This window comes from Diabrotica undecimpunctata, chromosome 7, assembly GCF_040954645.1.
Source record: "Diabrotica undecimpunctata isolate CICGRU chromosome 7, icDiaUnde3, whole genome shotgun sequence".
In the NCBI taxonomy this organism is placed as follows: Eukaryota; Metazoa; Arthropoda; class Insecta; order Coleoptera; family Chrysomelidae; genus Diabrotica; species Diabrotica undecimpunctata.
The window spans coordinates 118,999,851-119,021,210 of NC_092809.1; the positions used below are offsets into that span (position 1 = coordinate 118,999,851).

At 33.2% G+C, this 21,360-nt stretch overlaps 1 protein-coding gene across 6 annotated transcripts in view; it reads left to right on the forward strand.

The window, feature by feature from the left end:
- LOC140445743 (fanconi-associated nuclease 1 homolog) overlaps positions 1 to 21,360 on the forward strand; it is an 80,364-nt gene that overhangs the window by 12,620 nt on the left and 46,384 nt on the right. For all 6 annotated transcript variants that reach the window (XM_072538048.1, XM_072538049.1, XM_072538052.1 and 3 more), the window contains 3 exons: positions 6,642 to 7,919; positions 14,107 to 14,500; positions 17,900 to 18,010. In XM_072538048.1, coding sequence (XP_072394149.1) covers positions 6,642 to 7,919; positions 14,107 to 14,500; positions 17,900 to 18,010 — 1,783 coding nt within the window. The remainder of the gene's footprint in view (positions 1 to 6,641; positions 7,920 to 14,106; positions 14,501 to 17,899; positions 18,011 to 21,360) is intronic.

Consider the following 21,360-nt stretch of genomic DNA (forward strand, 5'->3'; position numbering starts at 1 on the left):
AAGAAAAAGAAGATTGTACTATTGAAAATCAACCAGTACAAGAAAAAGAAACTTATAAAGATGACCATGGTGTATTTTTGATGAATTAATTGGACATGACTCATGTAAACATACACCTGTATCGAGAGTTATAAAAGAAGTCGACATTTATTTGTCTGATGATATATTACCCACAAAAAATTTTGAACGGAGCTTGGAACTGTCCATTACAGTGGTGGAAAAACCATCGCCATGTATATCCTAACTTAACCACTATATTCATAAAATATTATAGTATTGTAACAAAATCTGTTCCTTGTGAACACATGTTTAAAATCTGGTTTAATTTTAAATAAAAGAAGAACACGGTTAACAAGAAAAATGGAAAAACTTATGTTTTTAAATGTCAATTTAGACGATTCGCGATTTAATAATGTGTAATGTAAATGTAAGTAGTATTTACTATTTGTATTGTTTAATTTATTTTTCAAGTTATAATAAATATATCCTTCGTTAGTTTCTTTCACTTCAATACTTATACACATAAACGATAATAGCCAACATGTTTGTTTGTGTACTCGGTTATTTGAAACAATCAACTAGTTACTAGTTTACGAAAAACGGTTCCGATAAAAAGGTGGATCGGAACCAGAGATATGTAAAATATCTCTGATCGGAACTAATCGTCTCACTAATGGGCAATAGGCGTCCATTAGAAATATGGAGGGGAGACCAAGGGGAAATATGATTGTTATCTTTGTCTATTCGCTGAAAATATGATTTTATATCTGTGTTAGATATCATGTTAAATTGTACCATACCGACCATACACTTTTACCTACACTGTATATCATTTTTTTGTGCTGTTTAATCTGTTCACCATCTTTTATAGTTGAGTTAGGCAGCTGGAGTCAAGACTTAAACAAAATTGAATCCATGTGTTTCTGGCTTTCTGTTTAAACATTTTTTTAGTGTATTTTATACATTTTTATATTCGAGAAAATTATTCAGAGTAGATTAGGTTTTGTACAATTTAAGCGCATTCTTCTTAAGCTCTAACTGTGTGTCACATTCATCATCCCATCAACTCCATTTTTGTCTATGTTTAGGAATGAAGGATGTTTTCATGTATAGAAGCTTCGGCGCTGTTATTAATTGCGCTATTCAGAGTAAGTACCATTTCATGACAGTTATCAGAGTATACAACATTCTTTAGTTCCACTTCAATAATTCTCTGGAATAATTCCGAGTTGGTCTTATCTAAACTCCATTTCTTTGTTGGATAGACAATGGTAGAAGGTACATCAATACTTAATTTAATGGATATAATATAATGATCAGATCCAAGAGTTCTATCCAATGTTTGCTAATGAGCTACTGCAGTTAATCCAGGAGTTACTAACGTTAAGTCTTCAGCTGATTTTGTGGAATATTGAGTAATTCTGGTTGCTGAACCATCATTTAGAATCATTAAATTCTTATCAGCAAGTGTCTTAATTATCCAATTGCCATCAGTATCACTGCCTTCTCCTCCTAATATCGTCTCTCCTTCAAGTGAGGAACACCAATTAAAAAGTTGTTCCTATTCCCGGGTGCTTATATTCTTCTCAGCTTTATATAACGAAATAATATTAATTAATCTGCAATTAAAATGAATTCTACACCACACATTTTAGTTAATGAATTAAAATAAATTATTATAACATCCAATATTTTATCATTATTCATCCGTAAACCTAAAAATATAGCTACACCTCAAAAACTGAGATCTTGACGATATTTTCTAATAATATTGTGCCTATTTATGGACATATCCGCTTTCTTTTGTCACCGATTCAATTGCAATGTCAGTGACATTAGAATATAGAAATTGTTTAAAAGCTTCCGCATTAGATACAATAGAACGACTATTCCGTTGAATTAAATTTAAATTCTTTGAACTATTATGAGCCATTGAAAGTGGATAAATTTTCTAATAAATTAGAAATGTGTTTTTAATTGAAGTTTGATCATTGTGTAAACTGTTCTTACAATTTAAAACATCTGAGAGAAAGCTGAATATTATATTAGAAATGCATTCCAACTATTTTTTCTTTATGCAACATGAACTCATCTCTATAAGGATTTGGTGAGATCGACGAACTAGCCGTATTCTTCTTAACTCTTTCATTATTCATATTATCGCTCTCATTCAGTTTTTGTTGATGATTCTGAGCTATTATTTGATGTGGAATTTCTTCTCACAACTTTCGGTTTATAGATAATGCTTACTGAAGGTAAATTGACATTATTTCTAGAAGGTAGTGGAGAAAAACGGCTAGAATCATTAGCCAACAACGAAAATCTGTTTAGTACCTACATTAAAAATTTAAAAATTCTTTAATACTGTAAAAAGCATGGCTAACTAGAAATGTATTTAGATTTTGTTCAAAGAATTTAATAGTACCAAGATGCATCTTATGTGTCACCGACATGTCCCTGAACTTATTAAAACATGTGGATGTAGATCAGCGTTTCTAAGGAATGTTTGCTCATGTTTTTTTTATATATTATTAGCTGTCAAATATATAGGCTAGGAAGAGGTAAAATGTTAGCTTTTATAAATAGTGGCTTACATGATGTAGTTGGTGATACTTTAAACATAGTTAGTAATATTTTTTGAGATATAAAAGCACTATTCATATATGGAGATGAGCCCCAAAATATTAAACTGTACTGAAGGACTGACTGCACCAAGCCATATTAGATTATTTTTAATATATGGAAGGATACAGTATCCCTTATATTTCTAATTATACAACGACTACTTAGTGTCAAGGTTACTTTAGCTATGTGATCTTTCCAACTTAGCTTTATATTTAGCATCAGTCCTAATAATTTTATTACTTATACGTGTAATATTTACTTGTATGTTCTATTATTAATCAAAATACGTTTGAATAATAATTGGGATTATTATAGACTTTTTCAGCATCATGAAACGAGATATTTTTTGTTGACATGATGTTCTTAATTTTACCCTGTTTAATGTATTCTGAGCATTCTCTTGATAGTGCCGAGTTCTGGTGAGCACAGTGTACCATTTGGTTACCATAGAGCAATCCGTATTAACACGTTAATCCCCATGTGTACCACACTGGCACACACTCTAATTTTATCTGGGACCGTGTGTACCTATCAGGCCACAGCTAAGTGTCGTGTTCCTAAAGCTGTGGCTCGTCGAGGATCGCATTTGCCGTGCTTTCTTACGTATAAATTTGTGTAAACGGTCTGTGGTAAACAAAATCAGAGGTTGAACGTCTAACGAGAGTGACTTTAGTGATATCAGTATGCCTGAAAGTACGTTTTATAATTCCGATGCCGATCCAGTGTACAATGAAAATGTTACTGATGGTTCTTCAGACTCATGCAGTAGTGAATATGAGTCTCATAGAAAAAAGCTAAAATTTGCAAACAAACACAAAATTGCAAAGAATTTACTGCAGGTCCTAGTTCTAACCAAAAGAAGCCTGATACAAGAAGGATAAGTAAGTTATTTAGGAATACACAATTTCTGTTTGTAGTTTACTCTTTTTTGCTTTATAGAAAAATCTGAATCTGGAAGCTGTTATTGACGATGTTGTATCAAGAAATAAAATAACATGGAGCGATGTGCCAAATCCAGATGATCTCAATAAGTTCGAACTATCCTTTACTTCAGGAAGAAATTGCAAAACTTACAGACTACAAACCAATATATTTCTAAATACTGTTTATCGACCGTCAAGTGCAAGATTTGTTGGTTACTGAAACTGCCGAACAATTGCTTATGAGTTGCTTATGAGTAACTGGAGACCAATTGACAGAGAAGAATTGCTTCGATTTTTGGCTCTTATTATTTAGATGGGGTTAAACAGAAAACCCGAACTCAGAGATTATTGGAGTAACAATTTACTTTACAAGAATGAAGTCTCTAAAATGTGTGAAATAAGTAGAAGTCGATTTTAAATAATATTACACTTCTTTCACATTTCAGATACGAGAGCTGCCCACCTGGAAACAGACTCTTCAAAATTTCTCCTCTTGTACAAATACTAAATGAAAAGTTTCAGAAAATGTATACTCCTAGAGAATCGTTATGTATTGACGAATTTGTGGTGCCATTTAGTGGTAGACTTAGTTTTTTGCAATACATTCCTGGAAAAAGACACAAATATGGAGTCAAATTGTTTAAACTTTGCGTCGCAGATGGATATACGTACGCCGTAAAAGTGTACGGTGGAAATGAAATGCAACCATCTGAAAAGTCGTTAGCATCCAGACTGGTGATGGAATTTATGCGATCGCTTCTGGATACAGGCAGAACTTTATATACTGATAATTTTTATACGGGTGTTGACTTGGTCCATGATTTAAATAATAGGAAAACCCATTTAGTCGGAATATTACGTGCCAATAGGAAACATAATCCAAAAGCGGTAGTCGATGCAAAATTAAAAAGAGGTGACATGAAATATTTACAGAGTAATACAAAAGTTGTTATCGGAAAATTGAAAGATAAACGGGACGTTTTGTTTTTAACGACCAAGGATATTCCTTTGATGGTAGATGTTTAAACTATAATTCTGCAAAATCTTTTATCGATGTGTCGGATGAAAAGGCTGCATATAATTCCCCTGTTCGACGAAGTATAAAGTGGTATCGTAAATTGGCTGTTGAATTACTAACAAATACCGCGATTGTGAACTCCTTAGTTCTCTATAAATCTGTTACCGGCAAACATCTCTCAATTACTGAGTTCCGTGAACAGACTGTTCAAAGTCTTTTAATGTCACAAACAACTTCTGAAAACACTTTAACAACTCTGCATACGTTGGACGAGAAAGAGAAAAGGGGAAGGTGTTCAGTATGTTATAAGAACTTTTCGAACCGTGAAGGAAGAACATCAGCGATGAAGAATTCCAAAAGGGTGTACACTTTTTGTCCGGCATGTGCCGTTACTACCGCATATATGTGTGTTAAGTGTTTTGTGAATATGCATACATGTTTTTTGAAAAAATAAATTGTTTTTGTATTTTTAAACTTAAAATATCTTAGGGAGAAGGTATTTGATTATCTTGCTGGTGTGAGCCAATATGGCATACATGGTACACATTAAAACAAATTACAAAAATAATTATAAATAGACCGTGTGTACCGTGTTGGTACATGCCTTTTTTTACTTAAAAAAATGTATTTTTTTTTATTTTAGAATAGAAATAAATAGTTATACACATTCTTATTTTAAAATTATTAAAAAAATGTTCCGGTCTGACAGAAAATTTATATCATGATGGTCCGGGGCTTAACGTGTTAATATGATTTCCACCACAGCTTTTACAGCGATCTTTCCCTGTACATTGTTGAGTCATATGTCTATACCTTAAGCATTTCTGACACTGTATAACGGGATGTATGTACGGTTCTACCGGAAAAATACAACTATTGATAATGACTTCCTTTGGTAAAGCAGTTCCGATGAATATTATACATACAAGTTGTCTATTTACTAATTTAGTTTCATTTGTTTCTGTAATGACTCTACGCTTTAGTCGTTTTAGTTCTTTAATATTACTATCTGGATTCTCATATTTAATTTTTTCTAATAGATAATAATAGTTATAATAGTTTTTGGCAATTCTCCATATTAATTCCTTAGCATTTAAAATGCAGTGGTATGGTGGCAGACGTAATACTTTGTGACCATATTGTTCTGGTAAATCATCAACAATGTATTTTGGAGGTGGCTTGTTTCTAAAAATAAATATTGATAACCTGAACTAAACTCTCATTAGTTCAGGTTTATTGTTAGTTAATCAATGTTTTATTTCAGTCTTAGTTGAAGACATATTTGGTGCTTTCTCTAACAGCAAGCGTTATCCATTATAATTAGGGGTTGTTCAGACAACTTTTTAATAGTTGATTTTAACGACGATAAAAAATTTGCTTAATTCATTTCCCCATAGTAGTCCATTAAAGCCGATTTAGTGGAAAATTACCGTTTTCCATCAGTTTTAATAGATTTTACACTTCTTTTATTCTTATCTTGCCATGAGCGACATATAGATCCATTCTAAAAATACGAAGTTTCAGAATATAAACACAAACTTGTATAGTTCTTCATGTTTATATTTTTGATATAACCTCAAAAACTCGGCTCTCTTCCCAGCAAAATGAGACTGTTCCGTTAGTCCTTGCACTGGATTATCTTTTTGCAATTTACAACAAATATCTTTACTTCTATAAGTAAGTATACTAAAAAAGTATACTTACTTCATTCATACATACTGTAAATTGTATTACAAATTTCGCTTGTATTTATTATTTATGTATTGGTAACTTTCTTGGGCCTATTACGTTTTTTTTGGGGGGTGATGTTAGAGGTGTATTAGTTTCTACGGCCTGAGAGAAAAAACTCACAGTTAAAATATGTAAATTTAAAGCTGAAGCTATACGCTAAAATAAGAATGTATATTTTAAGCGTCTAAAAAATTTTGTTTTTCAAAATGTTTAAAAATTTTCATATTGAAATTGAAGAAAATAAATAATAAGAAAAACCCAAGTTACCATAAACAAAAAACTTTTTAATAAAAATAATGTATTAATCCAACGATATATGAATTAAAATTTTATTATATTTTTAGGGACAGCATCAACTTCATCCAGTCAGATTAATAAATATTGTGCAGGCCATACGAACAGTACAACGTCTGGTCCATCCGCCAACTGGTCTAATAGTATAACTAAGGAAAGTTCCTTAAACAAAAGATTTCCCGAATACCAAAACAGAATTGAAGCAACGTTCCAACCACAACCACAAAAGAAAAAAGGTGACGCCCATACAACAAATATAAGATATACTACTACGAGTAATCAGAATAACGGGAACCAAAATAAGTTAACACCATCAACATCACGTACTGACGGTACGAACGGTACAACGTCTGATCCATCCGCCAACTCGTCTAAGAGTATAACTAAGGAAAGTTCCTTAAACAAAAGATTTCCCGAATACCAAAACAGAATTGAAGCAACGTTCCAACCACGACCTCAAAAGAAAAAAGGTGACGCCAATACAACAAATATAAGATATACTACTACGAGTAATCAGAATAACGGGAACCAAAATAAGTTAACACCATCAACATCACGTACAGACGGTACAAACGGTACGTCTGATCCACCCGCCAACTCTTCTAAGATTATAACTAAGGAAAGTTCCTCAAGCAAAAGATTTCCCGAAAACCAAAACAGAACTGATGCAATGTCCCAACCAAGACCTCAACAGAAAAAAGGAGACGCCAATACAACAAATATAAGATATACTACTACGAGTAATCAGAATAACGGGAACCAAAATAAGTTAACACCATCAACATCACGTACAGACGGTACGAACGGTACAACGTCTGATCTATCCGCCAAATCTTCTAAGAGTATAACTAAGGAAAGTTCCTTAAGCAAAAGATTTCCCGAAAACCAAAACAGAACTGAAGCAACATCCCCACCACGACCTCAAAAGAAAAAAGGGACCAGTAAAAAAAATACCAGAAATATTACTATGAGTAATCAGAATGACGAGAACCAAAAGGAATCAACGCCGTCAACATCACTTACAAGAAGGGCAACAAAGGACGAAAACAAAATGAACGATGACTTTTTAAAGATGATGAATGATGTATTTTACACAGTTTTGCATAACCCGAATCTTGTTCATGTTATTGACGACAAAGCAATCGAGCTGTCAGTTATTTTACAATCTGCAAAAAAAGAATATCAGTACATTTGTTACAAATTATATACCAGAATGGTCGCGTGGCACAATATTTTTAAAATCTGTAATGATTATATGCCCAATTTGCCAGCTGAAAACGTTATTAAGATTTTCAATTTTTTAAAGGAAAATACATTTGTTGATACAGGTGAGTACCAATATTTTAATTATTTGTGGAATTGATTTTGGATCTAACCATTCATGCAGTCAACATGCCTCCTGATACATGATGTATTTCAATATATACAGTCCATTAATTATAGTATTGCAGTATCGGGGTATAGTCGGCACGTAATTTCATTGGAAAATTTATAGGAATAAGAGCGAGTAACATACATGTTTGATTACATTTTTCCAGTTGGTTGCTGTGATCTTTGTTACTTCTCTTCTAATTAACTGGAGAACAGTAGACGAAAATTTAGGAGCCACGTTTCTTCTTCTTATATTTACTTCAAGTTGAGTCCATATTAACTCTATTGGGTTCAATGTACAATAATAAGGAGGAAGTCTAAGGTATGCTCATTACTGCGAGTACTGTTATCAACAACATATTTCTTCTGGTACTATCTGCTATAAACAACCTCCAACAATTGCTTTTTACTATATGATGCCTCAAAATACAAATCTTTCTCAAATAAAAATTCTTGAATTTGTAATTTGTTTAAAGTAATATTTGGAATTTTCTCATTAATCTTGAATGATATGATGCGTTGTCCATGACAATAATATTATATTTCATATCCTCATGATAATCTAGAGACGCGTCTTTAATTTTTTTTGCAGATAATAATACATCGTCGATCCATCTATTTTCTCCACCGTAGTGTAAAATTATAATTTACTGTCCTGTCATGAGTATCACACCAGGTCTCATCTAAATAAACAACATTTCGTTTCATTTTTTGATACTCAGTTATCTGTCTGATATAATTGTTTCTTAAAAAAATTATTATTCTAGTACTTTCCATTCATGTTTGGCGCTTGTCTATAGTTTTTTACTTAAAATTATGGGTTTTAAGAAATCATCAAAGTGCTTTTGCTGAACATGAGAGAATATCCTTTCGAACCAGTTCACTTCGAAGGCTTTCAATAGTTGGAAAAACATTAGCCGCGTCCTGTTCACGCCACTATGTATTTTAAGTTTATTTCATGAATTTTTCCGATCCGGCAACACAGCAGTCTATGCGTATGCAGATATTAGGCCATATGTGAGGATAAGGCGAGTCCCTAAAAGCACCTCAAGACGACAACACTCAAATTCGGGTCGAGATCGGTGATACAGCATTCAGAGCGAGCGGACATAATACTTATTAGCGTTCAGATATTCATGTATTGTGTAATTCAAAATAAAGTCAGTTTTTCACACGGAGTTTGATTATTTACCAGCGGCACACGCGAAGTGCAAATCAAGTCATTTGCACATCCATTTTGTATATTGTTCTGGTTACAAGTACCTTCTAGAAGAAGATGTTTCTCCTATAATCTTGTATCAGGTTACTTTGGGCACTCTGATTTAAAAAAAAACATGTTTTTGCAATTGCCTCTGATTTAGACAGTTCAGAACATAATCTTTCATAAACATGTTTCAACATATGTTTGGGATCATCAGAGAGGTATTGAAAATGTCGCTTATGTTTTACTACACAGCTTTGTAAATATTCCAATTGATTAGAGGGTTCCACTGGCTCTTCAGCTGCAGAAATATTATCACTCCACGGATGCCACATTTTAAAAGTATCTTCGTAAAATTCAAGTTTCACCACTTTTTCACCGCTCAATTTCACAACTTTGCCAATTGCAGTTCACTATTTGAATTTAAATGAACGCTGTAGTAGTTATGGTTATACTAAAAATATTCTTGTTTCGCAAAATCTGCTTTCGCTGGTTTAAAAATAAAATATACCTACCTACCCAAGTGCAAAAACACTGAACGGGGTGAAACGTGATTTTTCCTGATAAACTATTTGATGGTTTCGTAAAAAAATCGGCAAATATTGTTATATCTTACCCAAAGGATGCATAAGTCTGCCGATAAAAGATAACGCATTATGATTTGTCATAATGCCGTATTGATGTAATGATTGGATCTTGTTATTAGATCTCTAATATTTACACCTCTATTCCTGGTGTAGAGTATTTTTATTTTAATTTTTATTGCCTGCCTTTATTTCATATACATATATTTTTACACAGTCTCATCGAAATACGAGGCGGTTATAACTACGTTATTACACTGGTAACTTTTCTTTGCTTTAATTTGAAACAACATCCTAAAGTTAAATATAAACCTTTTATTAACAATTATCACAACACTATCAGTGATTTGGTATTCTGTTTGTCCTTCATGTTATAAAGTTTACTGTTATTTTACATATTTTTACGTACTTCCGTTCTTTGTGAGTTTTATAAAAACTAACTTGTTTTTTCTTCAAAAAAACATTGAACGTTTACATCTATGATGCCCGAGTTAAACTTTTTTTTATACTTCATTTCTATCATCGTGATAGCTGAAAATTCTTTGTAAGTTATTCTGTGTAATTTTGTCTATGGTTGTAAGCATATCGATTTACTTTTAGATGAACTGATGATGTGTATGGATTTATATATGAAACCTTTCTAATAAAGGATTGAGTAACAAGATCCCTTTGTTTTCTTCTCCAATTTTGTGACCGATATCACTCCAACAATAAGCAGATATCCTTGTGAACTACATTTTGTATTTCAATTGACGATCATACTTCTTTTTCGATATATATATATATATATATATATATATATATATATATATATATATATATATATATATTTACTACTCCAAGAAATTAACGCACCACTTTAAAACTTACCATATGACAGGAAAATATTAACTGAAATGAAAATCATTTTATTTCGTATTACTTTACTTTGTAAAACAAACATATTTAGTGATGTTGTCGCCATCTTCAATATTCATAAACTTCACACAATCTTAAAACAATTAACAACAAAATCTCTAATTCTAAAAAAAAATTGTTCAATTTTTTTGCTTAATAAGACGTATTTCCACCCTTTCTACGAATGACAGCTTGGCATCGACGATTCATACTTAAAATAAACGGTCTTAAAGTATACTGATCCAGTTCATTCCAAATTCGGACAAGACGTTGTTCCAGCCCCTGCAGATTGTTTGGTTGATTAGGAAAATTCCGTAGACGTAAAAATCCTACCACGCAAACATTCTCTATAGGATTAAGATCGGCACTATTCGCTGGCCATTCCATAACATCGATTCCAACTTCCTCTAGATAATTTTGCACTATATTTGTAATGTGCGGTCGTGCATTAGAACAAAATGTTCGACAATATAAGGAGCAAATGGCACAACGTGGTCTTGAAGAACGTCAACGATATATCGGTGAGCGTTGATGGTACCGTTATTCAACACCACCAAGTCTGTACGATCCGTTAAAGAAACGCCACCTCACACTATAACTGACCCTCCACCGAATAACGTCGTTCCTCGCATGTTACACTGTGCATACCGTTCGATCTGACGTCGGTACACGCGAATACGCCTATCACAATTGTAAAGACAGAATCTGCTCTCATCTGTAAACAGAACTCTATTCCAACCAGCCTCCAACCAATGGATATGATTTCGTACAAATTCTAAACGCGCTCTGCGATGAGCTACGGTCAAGGCTGGCCCTCTGGCAGGTATACGATTTACCAAATTACCTTCCTTGATACGTTGGCGAACAGTTCCACAGCTGATTCGAACATTATGAACATCTTCAAGTTGGGATTGTAAGCTTCTGGTAGTTACAATCTTCGAAACTCATCAAAATAATTACTCACTATGGCAGCAGCATGTGGTCGAGCATTATCGTGCATTAACGTGAATCTTTCATATCCAATGTAACCAACATATGACAAAACATGATCTTAGAGGATGTTTTAAACGTAAGAATCACCAGTCATCCGTCCAATCACTTTCACAAGTGCGGTACGTACCTCCCAACTAATACCTTCCCAAATAATTATGCCATCAACTCCAAAATAACAGTCTGGGCGAGACTGCAGCTGCCGAATCGTTCTCCAACTCTTCTGTAGAGGTAGATTTGACCATCTGGCTTCCATAATAGGATTCTGGTCTCATCAGTGAAAAAAACGTTTTTCCAGTTGCCGATATTCCACTAAATATGTGTTCTTGGAAATTCCAAACGACGAGCTTTATGATTTTGGAGGAGACGTGGAACTTTGGCGGGTCGTCTGGGCTTTAAGTTTGCTTCTTTTGATCTTCGTCTAACTGTTTGTGAACTCACATTAACTTGTCTAACATTTAATAGCTCATTTCTGATGTGCATCGATGTCAATGAACGATTTCGTGTAGAATTAAGAACCAAAAAACGGTCATCAATTGCGGTTGTGCATCTTGGGCGTCCTTGACGAGGCCTTCATACAAAATTTCCTGTTTCGCGGTACCTTTTTAGAGTATTCGAAACTATAGGTTCAGTTCTGCTGAGACGTCGTGCGATACCTTTTTGTGCATATCCTTCCTCGTACAAAATTACAATATGTGCTACTTTCTTAAAGAAATTATTCTAGTAGTTTCCATTAGTGTCTGGCGCTTGTCTACATTTTTGTAGCTATGTGCGATTCTATTTGTCTGAATTAGCTATCATCATTTCTCCTCTGTCCAGAAGAAGCTGTTTCTCCTATAATCTTGTAGCAGGTTGCTTTGATCACTCTGGTTAAAAAACATGTTTCTGCAATTGCCTCTGATTTAGACAGTTCAGAACATAGCCATTCATAAACATATTTCAGCATATGTTTGGCATCATCAGAAAGATATTGAACATGTCGCTTACGTTTTACTACACAGCTTTGTAAGTCTTCCAATTGATTAGAGAGTTACACTGGTTCTTCAGAATTATTATCACACCGCAGACGTCACATTAAAACATCTTCGTAAAATGGTAAAAGAGGTTTAGAAAGAACACTGGTGAACCAAACTCACTTGCAGTTCACTATTTGAATTTAACTGAACCCTGTAGTAGTTATTGTTATTCTTGTTTCGCAAAATCTGATTACGCTGGTTTAAAAATAAAATATTATACCTACCTACCCAAGTTGGGCGGTCGAAACGGATTTTTTTCTGATAAACTACTTTATGGTTTCGGTCGCTCAGGCAAATATTGTTTTATCTTGCCCGAAGAATGCATAAGTTTGCCGATACAAGATAACGCATGGACTGATCAACAGTTTGATGATAACTTCAACTGGGTGACTGCCCATATTTTCAAACATAAATCCAGGCATATCTGAATGTAAATATCGATGAGAATATTAAAACTTTGTATTATTATACATCTCAGTCATTGATAATTTTTCAGTTAGTAACTACTCCGGGTAGAGTGCTTTTATTTTAATTTTTATTTCCTGCTTTTATTACAGATAAAAATATTTTTACACAGTCTCACCGAAATACAAGGCGACTTTACATGATATCAAGGTACAGTACCTTGACATATTGATTTACTATTTTTATTGGGAATTAGCTGATCCGGCGAACTTCTTACCGCCTGAGAATTAAATAATGTGTCAAAGTTTAATTTATTCTCTATGAAAAAAGTTTAATCAATCAACTGCTTTCTGATATATGTAAATATACAACGATAACGGTTTTCTAATGCGCTAAAACGCGACGTATGATTGTCCATGTAAACATAAAAACTTCAATAAAGTAAATTCATCTCGTTTCACATTTCTTTTATTCTTTTAATGTTTCACTGTAAATTCACTTCACACCAACTATTTTCGCGCTGTCATGTAAGTGGCACGATCAAAAACTAGAGTTGATTTTGGAAGAGTTAATCGCTAGTCTAGTCACATTTTGGCATTAGATGCCGACAGGACATTTATTAGTCACTATAAATATTCTTCCGATTCATTCAGTACCACAATGTCGTCTGTATATCTTAGGTTATTGAGCAACATTGCGTTAAAATTAACACCCTCTGAACGTTATCAGATTATGCTTAGACGTTAAGAGAAGCAGAGGCAGGAGGCATGCCTGACATAGTTGGTATTGCCATTTGCAGTACGAACGCACCCATTATGATTCCAGTATATATTGTAGATAATAATTATGTCCCGTCCATTGAGCCATATCTCTTGTAGAATTGAATCATTTTGTCGTGCTTTATATATAACCGTAAAATTTTCTTTGCCTTCCAAATATCTTTCCGACAACAGCGTCAACCCCAGAATTGCTTTCCCATTGCCCTTCCCTTTGGAAAACTATTAATGATGAATATTTATAAAAATGAATAAAATACTCTTGCATTTTACAGATTATAAACAAGATAGTATGGAATCACTGCTGGTACAACTGCCTGCAAAAGATCTTAAAGATATTTGTTTACACCTTAAAATTAAAGCCAACACTACTAGAGATAAGATGATAGAAACTTTATTACATAGGTGTAGACGGCAGCCTACCCTCTGCGGTATTAGGTCTACAAATGATATTATCTTTGGCGAAATAATCAAAAAGATGGGGATATATGTTGTAAGGATTAACGACTCGTTTAAACAACATGTTGATCGCATTTACCTATTAGCAACATTCACTAATAGAAGATTTCAAAATATTCAAGATTTCCTACGAAGGGATTTAAATCGGGATTTTCCAGATTTCGTACCTGAAAACTATAAAGTTTTCAGTGATAGACAAGAATTTCTGAGGTAAGGGCTTTATTAATACATTGTGTTAATTTTAGGATTAAGCATTTCTCACTGAAACATACATTACATATTACATATTCATCATATCATCCACCATATAAATGTCTCTAGTTTTTTTTGTATGTACTTTCTAACGGTATTTCAAATCTCCTCATTCAACATTTTCAAACAGTCTCGTACTACAATGCATACCTTATCATCCTTATCACATAGTAATTAATTCGACATTAGAAATACAACAACCGGAAAAAGTGTTTGTGTTGTGTTTAATGTTGAATTATACTACAAACTTAGGTATTAGTAGGGCAGCCAGGAGCAAAATGTATTTATTAAAAAGAAAAGACAGTTAAGATTTGATTTTACGTATAGTGCGTCTGTGTATCCGCTTATACGTATTTCACCCTAAAAGGGATCTTCGGAGCGGCTGTTCACAAATGCTCTGAACGTGAAAATAATCTTTCCTGTCATATTAGAAGCAACTATAAAATGGCTTCGATCTGGACGCAATAGCGACATCTGATAAATAAATCCGTAAACTAATTTTCGAAACCAAATTCAGACGATTATTTCAATCCTCACTTAAAACTTTAACTGAACCATTAATTGCCACAATACCTTACATATTTTTCATGGAAATAGACGAACAACGAGGAACATTTCAAATTTTATGTAAAATTTGGATCCACACCTAAGCCGACTGTCTCTTACAGCGACCCAAGTGATAATGCCGCAATTCTTAAAAATCATTCGCTTCCCAACTTGGTATAAACAATATATATAACCGGATTATTTATTTGAAACACAGAATATCCTAAAAGTGGTTTTCGAACAAAAGAATGCCGAGAAAATACGCATCTGTGGAATGTAAACAAACTTTTAAAACGTGTTTATATCAACTTCAAGCCTAAAGAAGAAACAAGTAAGTGAAGAACTGATAGAAGCAACAAAGAGTATATACATGAAAACAACAAATACAGTAAGAATGTTAAATATACAGTCAGAACCATTTGACCCAAGGAGTTAGACAAGGGGGAAGTCTCAGCCCAGTACTATTCATAAATGTAATAGATGAGATAGTGAAAGAATGTAAGAAAACATTCAAGAAATACTGCATCGGTTGGAACAGAATGCAAATGATAAATGCTGAGATGTGTATATTTGCAGACGACATAGTATTAATTGCGGAAACTGCAGAAAAACTTAAATACAACTTAGAGAAATGGAACCTAGAAGCAAGCAAATACAACTTAAACGTAAACAAAGAGAAGACTCAAATAATGAAAATATCAAGGAAACAAGGGACGGAAGATCAAATAGAAGTAATGATAGACCAACAAAAAATAATACAGACAAATTCATACAAATACTTAGGAACAGTAATCAACAACAAAAGAGACATCGAGGATGATCTTAACAACAGAATGGAAAACACAGGAAAACTATTCCAAGCACTAAATAGAGGATTCCTTAATAACAAAGAAATATCAACAAAGACCAAGATGACAATATACAAAACAATATATAGACCTACAGTGACATATGGAGCAGAAAATTGGATATTAAACAAAAGACATCAGAGCAGAATACAGGCAGCAGAGATGAAATACCTCAGAAGAACGATAGGAGTAAAAAGAACTGATAGAATCAGATATGAAGAAATAAGAGAAAGACTCAAAATCAAACCGATACTCGAGTCAATCAAAGAGAAAAAATTGGCATGGTTCGTACATCTAACCCGGATGGACAATAACAGACAAGTTAAAAGAGTGTGGGACGCCAAACCAATAGGGAAGAACAGAAGAGGAAGACCCATTAAAGAATGGAACAGTGACATCTCGCAGATACTGCAGAGTAAGGGTAAGACTTGGCAGGAAGCAATACAGATGGCATCCAATAGGAAGGAATGGAGAAAGTTCGTTAAGAGCTAGGGCACCTCAGAAGACTGTCAAATTTTGTAATGTAATGAAGTGTATTTTAAACGGCCCAACACCGAAAGGTACAAATGGGTCTACTGATTAAGTAAAATTAAGTAAAGTATATCAACTTGGCGACACAAAAGGGATCGATATATATATTTCGGGTATTTTACCTTTTAAGATAGAATACTGAAATTCACTGAAATTACTCCTTGGTATATATATATATATATATATATATATATATATATATATATATATATACGAGAGGATTTTAATTTATACCAAGGAAAACGCAAATGCTACAACTTTCATCCAAAACCTTCATTAATGCAGATAATAGCAAACGCCACATTGTTTTGCAAGATATGATTATTTTGCAGATATTACGTACATTTCCTCAGATGTCAACAACCTTGAATAGTAAATAAACAAGGGTTAAATTATGCTACATACCGTAAGTCACAAACGCTATTTTCAGAAGCGCTTTCACTGCGTATGACGTTACCAGATTATTTAATTTTCTGAAAATAAAAATTTGCGTATATGGAAAACAATGTATTTTTTTTTTCAAACGGTTAAGTTAAGAAAAAAGTGTTATAGGACTTTTTTGTTCCAGATTGTGTATTATATCCATACATTAAAGGAACGCACTATTTTCGGGGACACCCTGTATATAAACATAAGCTTACAACGTCCTACGTTTTCCGATCTCCAGTTATCTCCTCCACTTAGGTTGTCCGACGAGGTCTAGCGCATTTTCTTCTCTAACCTGATTCTCTCATTTTTGTGTTGTGTGTATACGTTGACATATCATTCGTATACATGGTGTTGCTTGCTGGTCTTCTCCAGAAGTATATTTATGTTGCTTGTAGCATTTTTTATATATTTTTTAGTGGCCATATTTCTTAACTTAAATACTTTATCTAGTATCTTTGTGGTTCTGCTATACACATTTTTACATACTTTAGGTATACAGGGTGCAGTCATTCAATGGAACCCCAATTTTCTGCATTTGTTCTTCCATGTTTCAATGTTTTCTAAAAATATTTTAAACAGGATAGGTGATAAGTAGCAACCTTGTTCAATACCTTTTATTTTAATCGCTCTTGTTGGCTCTATATTTGTGTTGATTTTTACTATCGCTTCCCATAGTTTAGTCAGGACACCATCGGGGGCTTTCTTTAGGTCTACAAATAGGAGATGTAGTTTTTGATCATGTGGTTCTTGTTAATAAAAGTGGTCTACTGTTGATCTTCTTACTCTAAATGCTCTTCTTCTGCCTCTTTATATTTGTCATTTTCTTATTTCCTATCTTAAATTTTAAGATTTTTCCTCCCTTGTGCTCGTATGTTTTGTGTGATTTCCTCTCTAAACCCTTTGTTAATAGATCTTTAAAATAATCTTCGACGGATTCAAGTTTCATTATCTCAAACAAACCATTGATAATATTTAACTTGTTGATTTTTTCTAAAAATTTTAGGTATGCAAATGCATGTGAGCTCAGAAAAACTGTAGAAGTGACTAAAAATCATGAAACTTTACAAGAAATTGGCAAGAAAGTTTATGAAACTTTAAAGACTTTGAAACGAACGTAAGTAAATGATAGTTTAAATTTAAATTTTTAAAACCGAAATAGAACGATCTCTCACACTTGCACCTGTCTTAACACTAGTTTTGCTCTATCATAAATATTAAATCTTCATATACTCAATGGGAATTAATTTCTTATTAACTGCCCAACACACTATTTGTCGAAGTATCATATGCTTTTTCAAGATCGATTAATACAAATTAAACGTTTATTGTTTTATTCGTTAATTTCTTTTTATATTTTATATTCGTTAAAATAAACTGTATCTGTTGCTGATGTACATTGAATAATTCCATGTATTTTATATCACCATCATAAACTAAAGTAAATGTAGTTTAATTTTTCTTAGGTATTTCCTATGTCTATACTATAGTTTTCGAGATATTTTAAATAGTAGCGGAATTTTGCCTTCTTTAAGTCAATAAATCAAAATTTGTTTTATAGTAAATATATTTTTATCTATAGTGCCCTATCCCTATGATATCTCGTATGTCGCTATACGTTCATCATTAATGAAGATACTGTGTAGTACCCTTTTGGTGGTCGCCTTGTTTGTTTTTCCTTACTTAATATATTCGTTATTTCCTTCCTTTTCATTTGCTATTTCATATGTTGGGATTCGTTCAGTTGTTTATTTTGTACTCAGCCAGAGGCCTTCTTTAAGTCAATAAATCAAAATTTTTAGTGTAGTGTTATCCCTGTATACTTCTGTGATTATTCCTAAAAGGTTTTGACTAATGAAGAGTTGTTGTATAGCTTGCCACAATTTGGAAATAAAGTCTTGGAACTGTATCATACGCCTTTTCTAGGTCGATAAAGGCTAGATGTACCTCGGTACCAACCGCTATTCTTTTTTTCTATTAATTGTTTGAGTATAAACATATCAGTCCAAGATCTACCAGGCGTAAATCCACTTTGTTCTTCGCTAATTAGATATTCTACATCATTCATCATCTTGTATTTTTCCATTTATTATCTTTCCAAACAATCTCCCGAAAGTAGGTAGGACACTTAATCTTCTGTAGAAGTTAGGATCTTTTCGATTACCCTTTTTAAAGAAGATGGTACTTTAATTTGTTGGCAGCATTGATTCATTAGAAAAGTTAATCGTTCTATTAGGAATGGACCTCCTGCTTTAAGTAACTCTACAGCTATATTGGCAGGTCCTGGAGATCGCACGTTTTTAGTAGTATTAATGTTACTACACTCATCGACAAAAATATCGAATATTTTGGAACTTTCTAATTTTTGTTTTTTCAAAATAAATTCTGGTCAATCAAGTAGTTTATTGTGAAGTAGAGTTTATTTTAACAATATTTAATGACTAATTTTAAGTTTTTATGCGGAGAAAATTGAAAAAAAAAATAAATGCTTAATATTAGGTAAATAAGGTTATTTTACTCTAAATTTTAATGTTAATTTAAATTGCATAAATAAGTCTTTTTAACAGAAAGAAGTGCATGATCAGTGAGTATTCACCCTCTAGCTCTTATGACTGCTTGCATCCTTCTCGGCATGCTTGCAAGTAAATTTTGGACATATCCTTGGGAAATTGCATTCCAATTCATACTGTGCAGCAAGTCGAAGCTGCCCTTTGTATTTGAAACGGGATTTCTTTGTTGTATGTGGCGTTTTAGGTGATCCCACATGAGCTCTATTGGATTTAAATCCGGGCTAAACAGTGGCCAATCCAATCTTCGAATTTGGACCTTATTAAGATAATTACTCACTATGGCAGCGGCATGTGGTTGAGCATTATCGTGCATTAATATGAATCTTTCATATCAAATGTAACCAACATATGGCAAACATGATCTTGCACGATTTTTTAAACGTGTGTCACCAAAAGAGTCACCAGTCATCCGTCAAATCACTTTCACCAGTGCTGTGCGTACCTCCCAACTAATACCTTCCCAAAGAATTATGCTACCACCTATAAAATTAACGGTCTTGGCGAGATTGCAGCTGCGAATCGTTCTCCAACTCTTCTGTAGACGTGGTTTTGATCATCTGGCTTGCATAATTTAATTCTGGTCTCATCACTCTCATCAGTGAAAAGAACATTTTTCCAGTTGACGATATTCCACTGAATATGTGTTCTTGCAAATTCTGAACGAGGAGCTTTATGATTTTGGAAAAGACGTGGAACTTTGGCGGGACGCCTGAGCTTTAAGTTTGCTTCTTTGAATCTTCGTCTAACTGTTTCTAAACTCATATTAACTTGTCTAATATTTAATAGCTCATTTCTGAGGTGTATCGATGTTAATTAACGATTTTGTGTAGAATTAAGAACCACAAAACGGTCATCAATTGCGGTTGTGCACCTTGGGCGTCCTGGACCAGGCCTTCGTACAAAAATTCCTATTTCGCGATACCTTTTTATAGTATTAGAAACTGCAGATTAACTTCTCCTGAGAGGTCGTGCGATATCTTTTTGTGAATAGCCTTCCTTGTAAAAAATTACAAATTACAGTCTGTGCTACTTAGGCTTCATCGCAGTATCGAATTGGTGGCATACTTGTTTTAAACTAAGTTGAATCAAAATAATATTTAATTAAACTTAATAAATTAAACTAAAAATAACCGAATTATTATAATTTTCCATTTACGTGAAGAAGGTTTTTATAATAAAATCTACGAATGACACACATCAAAATATTTCAAACCAGTTGAGTACATCAGCCTACTATATAAGTACCATCAATAATCTAAAATTATTTTGAAATAATAGTGACTAAAAAAAATTGTAAAATTCCAAAATATTCGATATTTTTGTCCATAAGTGTATTAGTTTGTCTCTCCATATTGTATTCCTCTCCCATATATTCCAATCTGGACTCTTGGAGTAATTTTTTATAGTGATTTTCCCACTTTTCTATAGGCATTAAGTTGCTTAAGGAGTTGTGGGTGTGTTTCTTTAGATTAGTGATAGTTCTCCATGCTTCCATAATCTGAGAACCGCCAATTAAATTTTCAACTTGGAGATATTTTGGTTCCCAGAAATTGGTTTTTGCTTCTCTTATTTGATTGCGTACTTTTATATGTTACTGTATTGCTAGATGTTTTATTTGTTAGCCATTTCTTATATATTTTGTTTTTTGTCTTGAATCATTTCTTTTACGTTTTCTGTCATCCATGGTGGATCGTGGTGTTTTTTGTCGTTGTTTTCTGTTCCTAATACTTCATAAGCAATTTTTTTTATCATTTTGAGGTTGTTGTATTCTTGTTCTACATCCATATTTATTTTCACCTCATTTAGTTCCTTTTCTAATCTAGATTGAAAAAGATGTTTAATGCTTGGTTGAAATAAAATGTTCAATTTATATCTCTCCGTTTTGTACTGTGTAGTA